Raw genomic sequence first — 7,271 nt, 5'->3', positions numbered from 1 at the left:
ACTTATAAGAATACTAATTTTGATACAAAATTTTTAATTTTTTTAATCGCTGTATATAAAGTGTCACTTCCCACATAATAAGTTAAATATATATATCTACATGAAAAGGCGGGTACAACTTATGGGCGGAGCTTCATGTAGACGAGCATAAAACACAGCAAACAACTGGTTATAAACAGGAGCCGAATAGTCAAGACTCCTAATAGCATGGAACAGTCTTGTCAACGTAATGACGTATCCACGTTGGGCTCCCCCACCCCGTTACTGAACGTTTCCACACCGACCCCACTCCTCGTCCGTATATCATATTTGCCTATTCTACTACAGTGAGGGTCGGGCGCCCTGATTAAAGATGGCGGGGCGTAACACAGCGTCCCTGTAGTGATGACGTATTTCCGGTAGGCCGGGAGCCCGGGTGGTATAAATAGCAGGCAGGCGGGCGTGTTCGGCCTCTTTGACTCGCGCCGTTGTGGTGTGTACACGTTGCTGACCATCTGCTCCTGGCTCACCGCTGTTCGCGCTCTTCGTACACGAATAAGTCGGTCAGGACGGTGATCAGACATGGTGAGTGTGCTGCGGTGCCGCATCGGGTTAAGGGACAATGTTGGACGGCCTTTGCCGTGTATCTCTCCTCTGCTGCGCTCCTGCGTTAAAGTTGTTTTGACTAAAATCTTATCTTAGGGGCTGCAGTTCTGTCCGTGTAGGGCTGTGTTCACACCTTAAACGTGGTGCAGGTGTGTAGTCTGCCTGATGCCCTGCTGGGGTATAACAAAATGTAGTAGTACTTCTAGGTTTGACTGTTGCCCTAGTACAGTGGTCTTCAACCTGTGGACCTCCAGATGTTGCAAAACTACAACTCCCAGCATGCCCGGACAGCCAATGGCTGTCCGGGCATGCTGGGAGTTGTAGTTTTGCAACATCTGGAGGTCCACAGGTTGAAGACCACTGCCCTTCTGCTACAGGACCAGACTTTAGGCTCTATGGCAGTGTCTCCTAATTGGGTGACTCCAGCTGTTGCAAAACTACAACTTCCATCAAGCCTGGCCAGCTGAAAGGCTTTATGGGCATGCAGGGATTTGTAGTTTTGCTTATCAGGAGACACAGCTTTATTGGTTTCTTTACATGAATACTTTTTGTATTACCATGTGGTCACTAAAGGGTTAGTCATGTGATGTATTAACTCTTGTCTGGAAGGAGCCTGGGTCTTCAGACAACACATGGCTTGGTGTAGGTGGGAGAAGCCTGGGGGTGTGCACTTCACTCCGTTTTGCCTGACTTGTCGGGGACATGATCCATACATTGGGGCCTGTTTCCTGCAATAGGTTGGATCAGAGTGAAGCGCACGGCCTCACACTTCTCCCAGCTCTCCCCATGGGTTCATGGTGGTCTCTGCCCTGTTATGCTCCATTACTGTAGAAATGTCAAGTTTTTCAACTTAAAGGACTATCAGTTGGCCAATGGGGAGATTTAACAAATCCCTCAGAGGAAGTGGTGTAGTTACCCACCGCATATTGCTCTGAATAAGTCACAATGTGACTGCGATGGGCAACTTTTGCTCTGCACAAGGGTTCATAAATCTCCTCAATGAATGGTCATCAGCTGAATGTGTCTGTGCTGCCAACAAGTGGGCACCCGAGTAGACAATCTGGGACCATGTAGTTGGGCAGCACTTGTAAATGGGCAGTCTGCTTCTATCAAAGCACTTTATCACTCCATCCCCAGCAGCTTCCATCATCTTCAGGGTGCATGCACACTACGTTTCTTAAGATACGGGACCGTATACGGCTGGGGAGAGGGGGGCTACCATATGCGGTCCCGTTGCTAATGTATTTCAATGAGCGACCAGAGTGAAATGCTGCCTCCATTTGGCCCGTATACGGTTTCCCGACAGGACCTAAAAACAGTCAACAGCGTTAGGTCTGGTCGGGAAACTGTATACAGGGCAAAACGGAGGCAGCGTTTCACTCCAGTCGCTCATTGAAATACATTACATACGGGACTGCATACGGCAGCATGTGGTTACCCCGCCCCTGACTCTCCGCCCTCTCTTCCCAGCTGTATACGGTCCCGTATCTTAAGAAACCTAGTGTGCATGCACCCTTACACTGTTTACTCTCAATCCCTCTCCTACACTGTCTGCAGGTTATATAGTGTAGTGCAACAATGGAGACATAGGCTTGTATTGGAGTTGTATACACTCTAGGACATTCAGTCATTGATTTCTGAAGTTGCTATTGCATTTGAGACCTTATCTCTGTAGACCAGTGTATCCCCACAGTATGCCTCCAGCTTTTGCAAAACTACAACTCCCAGCATGCCTGGACAGCCTTTGGATGTCCGGGCATGCTGAGTTGTAGTTTTGCAAAAGTTGGAGATTGTAATGCTAGTGCTGGTTGCTAAAATGTAATACTTATGGAGTGTTGGCACATCTGAGGTGCACAATGGTGTGTTTGACAATACTGATTTTGGTGTTTTCACACTTGTTCCCCCAGGCTTTTAAAGACACAGGCAAAGCACCTGTTGAGCAGGAAGTGGCCATCCATCGCATCAGAATTACACTCACAAGTCGCAATGTTAAATCTCTGGAGAAAGGTATTGTTATACTTGGCTTAATATACTATACTTGCTGTTCTGTAGCAGGGGGTGTTGTACCCCAAAGTTTGGTCTTAAACAGGTACTCTGATGGAAAACACTTATCAGCTGGTGCCAGAAAGTTAAACAGATTTGTAAATGACTTTTATTTAAAAAAAACTTTATCCATCCAGTACTTTTTAGCAGATGTACGCTACAGAGGAAATTTTATTTTTGAATTTCTTTTTTGACTTGCCCAGAGTGTTCTCTGCTGACACCTGATGCCTGTGTCAGGAACTGCCGAGCAGGAGAGAATCCCCATTGCATACCTATGCTTCTCTGGACGTTCCTGACAGACTGAGGTGTTGGCAGAGAGCACTGGGCAAGACAAAAAGAAATAAAAAAAAAACCAATTTCCTCTGTAGCATACAGCTGCTAAGAAGTACTGGAAGGTTAAATCTTTTTTATAGAAGTCATTTTCAAATCTTTTTAATGTTCTGGCACCAGTTGATTTACAATTTTTTCCATTGCAGTACCCCTTTAAAGGGGATTTTAAGGCTAAACCTATTGATGACCTAGCCTCAAGAGGCCAAAAAAATTGGTCACCTGATAACTAAAGGCAGTGCCCACTTACAGAGAACAGGGCTCGAAGCAGACAGCTTTATACCCAGTATAGTGGCTTTGCTAGCTACTGCAGTTTGTCTTCCATAAGTAAATGGCCCCTGTACAGCATGGCCCCTCCAGTCATTCTGACAAAGCTGCAACACCCATATACACAAAGCTGATTGTTGGAGCGCAGATCTCATATTAATGGCTCCTGAGGATGGGTCACTAAATTTAGCGTAGCAAATCCCTTTTAAGATCAATTTGGAACAGCAGCTAATTTATGCAAGTCAAACATAGGTCAATATTGGCCAAATGTATGGTATAGTAACTTTACTTTTGAAATGTCACTAGGTTCACACAAAAAATTTAAGCAGATATCCTGCGATATGTAGAAAACTGGCCCACAAATGAAAACACATTGAATTTGGTTGGCAATGAGGATGATCTTTTTTCAATGATTCAAAGTGATTGATTTATACGCTATTCTGAGCCGACCTCCGCACTTCATAGTGACATACACACAAATGCTATGAGGGTTTCTAATGAAATCTACATTTGGCTTCTAGTCTGTGCCGACCTGATCCGTGGAGCTAAGGAGAAGAACCTGAAAGTGAAGGGACCTGTCCGTATGCCCACCAAGGTAAGTGACGCTTAACCTTCAGATACTTTCAGTAATATACATGGAGCCATAAGAATTTGGCATTGTGGTTAGTGCCAGTCTAGATGTCACATAATCCTGCTTGCAATTTAAAATCCAATTTACAGCACCAAATTGCATTATAATGGCTTGTCCGGGAGGATGAAGTTAAATGGGACAGGCAATCACTTGGTCATTAACCTTTTAAAATTTTGCTTTCAGAGCATGCTGGGAGTTATAGTTTTGCTACAGCTGAATACTGTTTTAAAGACACTGCACTAAAGTGTTAATATATTTTTAAATAGCGCCCCAAGGAGTTAGATTAAGAATTTTGTATTAAGATACAAGTGGAGACTGGTATATGGAGGGTGGAAACTTAAACCACTTATGGGTTGCCTGTGGGCAGCCCAGAAAAAAACCAATTTTCCAAATACCTAACTTGTATTTAAAAGTGCAATTTTTATTGTGTAATTTCTGCACATATGTGCAGAAATTACACAATAAAAATCGCACTTTTAAATGTTAGGTATTTGGGAAATTAGGGATTTTCTGGGCTGCCCACAGGCAACCCATAAGTGGTTTAAGAATTTTGTATCGCTGCAACAGAATTGTCTAATCTATAAGAATATAGGGGAAGATTTATCAAAACCTGTGCAGAGGGAAAGTTGTCCAGTTGCCCATAGCAACCAATCGGATCGCTTTAATTTAAATCAAAAATGAAAGAAGCAATTGGAGATGAGCGAACTTACAGTAAATTTGATTCATCACAAACTTCTCGGCTCAGCAGTTGATGACTTATCCTGCATAAATTCAGCTTTCAGGTGCTCCGGTGGGCTGGAAAAGGTGGATACAATCCTAGGAAAGAGTCTCCTAGGACTGCATCCACCTTTTCCAGCCCACGGGAGCACCTGAAAGCTGAATTTATGCAGGATAAGTCATCAACTGCCGAGAAGTTCATGACAAACCGAATCTACTGTAAGTTCGCTCATCTCTAGAAGCAATCTGATTGCTATGGGCAACTTATTGTCTGGACAGGTTTTGATTCTCACCATAATGTTAATCCTGTACAGTAAACAAAGTTTGCATTTAATTTTGATCACATGTCTGAAATAGTCCAAAGCCTCATCTAAACCAAAATGGTAGCAATAAAAGCTATCATGATGCAGAAATGAGCCTTCAAGCAGCACCATAGATTGAAATATAAATTAGTGTAAATATAAATAATGGAATTTTAAACCAGCCCATCACATGCCCTAGGGCAGTGGTCTTCAACCTGTGGACCTCCAGATGTTGCAAAACTACAACTCCCAGCATGCCAGGACAGCCGTTGGCTGTCCGGGCATGCTGGGAATTGTAGTTTTGCAACATCTGGAGGTCCACAGGTTGAAGACCACTGCTCTAGTGCATTGTTCCAGCAGGTGTAAAACTGCAACTGATCAGTTTTGGGTTTAGTTTTTTTTTATATACTGTGAAGTTGATCTCTAACAAATATATCTTTTTATTTTAGACTCTGCGCATCACAACAAGAAAAACCCCTTGTGGTGAGGGATCCAAGACATGGGATCGCTTCCAGATGCGTATCCACAAGCGTCTGATCGATCTGCACAGCCCCTCTGAGATTGTGAAACAGATCACTTCCATCAGTATTGAGCCTGGTGTAGAAGTTGAAGTCACCATTGCTGATGCATAAATGCCATGTTTCCTGAATAAAAGATCTTGAAACAATTGTTCATTTCAGATTTAATGGGTAAAAAGAACTGGCTTTGGCAGCAACATTAGAAAATATATATGCTGTACAGACTGGAGTATTGAAGAGTGTTATGAAGCCATGTATGCTCTTAATACAAGTGAAAAGCTGCAAATTTGCAAAAGTTACACAAAGCTGGAGTTTATGCCATTCTTGTGACTTTGTAAAGTAGGTGTTTAGTGGGTTTGGGCCATGAACCCCCTGCAGCTTGGGGATGAAGCTGGCTACAATAATTTTTACATAAAGGAGAATTCCAGACACTTGCCCCTATCCTGTGTATAGTGGTTTAGTACAAATTGCTGCAGGTGCAACTGCAAACCCCGTGCCCATAGTGTTCGGAATAGTTTTGTTCAGAACACAAGCGTAATGAAGGGTCCCTGTTGCCAGGGGCCTTAGCCAATCACAGCCAGGGTCACATTAGGCTACAGGGACACTTCTCATAACATTGGTGTTGTGATGAGCCAGCCTATGAGTGGCTCAGGTGTACACACCCCTAACACCCTACAGGGGCAGTTCTCAGCATTCATGCACATTATCTGCATCCCTGCTAGCCTCACAGGGACAGTTTCTCTGCACATGTAGCACCCACCTGCTACCTGTTGCAAGACAACAACTCCCAGCATGCCCTTACAGTGACATGCTGGGGGTTGTAGTCTTGCAACAGCTGGTGGGAGAGGCTGGGAGATTCAGCTGCAGGGGCACTTTTTTCTTCCCCAATGGCCAGCTTTCCTCTGAGGTAGTCTACCTGTCCCCTCCATGCACTGTCTATGGGAGAACCAGAGGTACAAAGGCTGTACTAATCTTTGGCTCGCCCATAGATGTATGGAGGTGCCGACCATTGTGCAGTGGTTAGTGCTCTGTGCATGAGTGCTGGGCTACAGATCGTGAGGGTCCCAGCAGTCAGACCCTCCACAATGACATTTATTCCCGGTCATAGCCGGAAGCAGTTTCCTACTGTGTAGCAGCAGTACACTTACTGCAGCCTCTGATCTTACTAACTTTAGTAGGAGCAGAGTGAACTACTTCCAGTCAGGACTTGTCTTGGCAGCTTCAGGTGAGATTTTATTGCCCTTGGGCAGCACAGCAAGGTGTATGGTCAATACCTGCTCTGAAACAGTGCACATGTGCCCAAAGCTGAAGAGTCTTGAACTTTAAGTAAAATAATGGGGTTATCCAGCAGGACAGGTTAGAACCTTGGCCACTTAACAGAATCTGTGGTGCTTGAGCTGGTTATATTTATGCCCACCACTGGCCATGGTGGGAAATCAATGCTGCACTAATTGGCTTAGTATGGAACGCTGAACCCTGATGCCACTGGGCCTAATCTTCACTATCTGAAAGGATTGCAGCAGGAAGGTTAAGGATAATTCACATGTTTGCTCCCGCACTAACCACAGGTACTGATGGATAGTGTGAAGACTGATTCCTATGGTCCCTACCTTGGCTGGCTCCATCTTGCCCTTTGCCCGCAATCTTAGTTTGATATCGAAATGTGGCTGTAACTGGCACTGGCAGTTTTTCTGTAGCTTAACTGGCACTAATGTCAACGCAGCCCGCTTATGAATATTCACCCCCCTCCAGCTCTTCGCTGTTCCTAACTGGACTTCACTGCACATGTCAGGAAGCGGCACATGTGGAGTGAAGATCAGTTGGGAGCAGCGAAGAGAGGGAGAGCCAAAGTGAGGGGGATTAATATTCATAAGCTGGCAG

General features: G+C 44.6%; 1 protein-coding gene and 1 non-coding gene across 2 annotated transcripts; both read left to right on the top strand.

Annotated features, from left to right (window-relative positions):
• The first annotated feature begins 407 nt into the window (after positions 1–407).
• On the top strand, positions 408–5,539 carry RPS20 (ribosomal protein S20). Its single transcript, XM_056518567.1, has 4 exons — positions 408–564; positions 2,493–2,592; positions 3,744–3,817; positions 5,322–5,539. The coding sequence occupies exons 1-4, from the start codon at positions 562–564 to the stop codon at positions 5,502–5,504; spliced, it is 360 nt and encodes a 119-aa protein (XP_056374542.1). The 5' UTR covers positions 408–561; the 3' UTR covers positions 5,505–5,539.
• On the top strand, positions 3,607–3,673 carry LOC130274770 (small nucleolar RNA U54). Its single transcript, XR_008844483.1, has one exon. It is a non-coding gene; the product is annotated as a small nucleolar RNA U54 (small nucleolar RNA).
• Positions 5,540–7,271: the final 1,732 nt, after the last annotated feature.

Source organism: Hyla sarda, chromosome 5 (genome assembly GCF_029499605.1).
Source record: "Hyla sarda isolate aHylSar1 chromosome 5, aHylSar1.hap1, whole genome shotgun sequence".
Classification (NCBI taxonomy): Eukaryota; Metazoa; Chordata; class Amphibia; order Anura; family Hylidae; genus Hyla; species Hyla sarda.
Note: the sequence above shows the minus strand (reverse complement) of the source record. Positions and strands in the feature narration are given on the sequence as shown.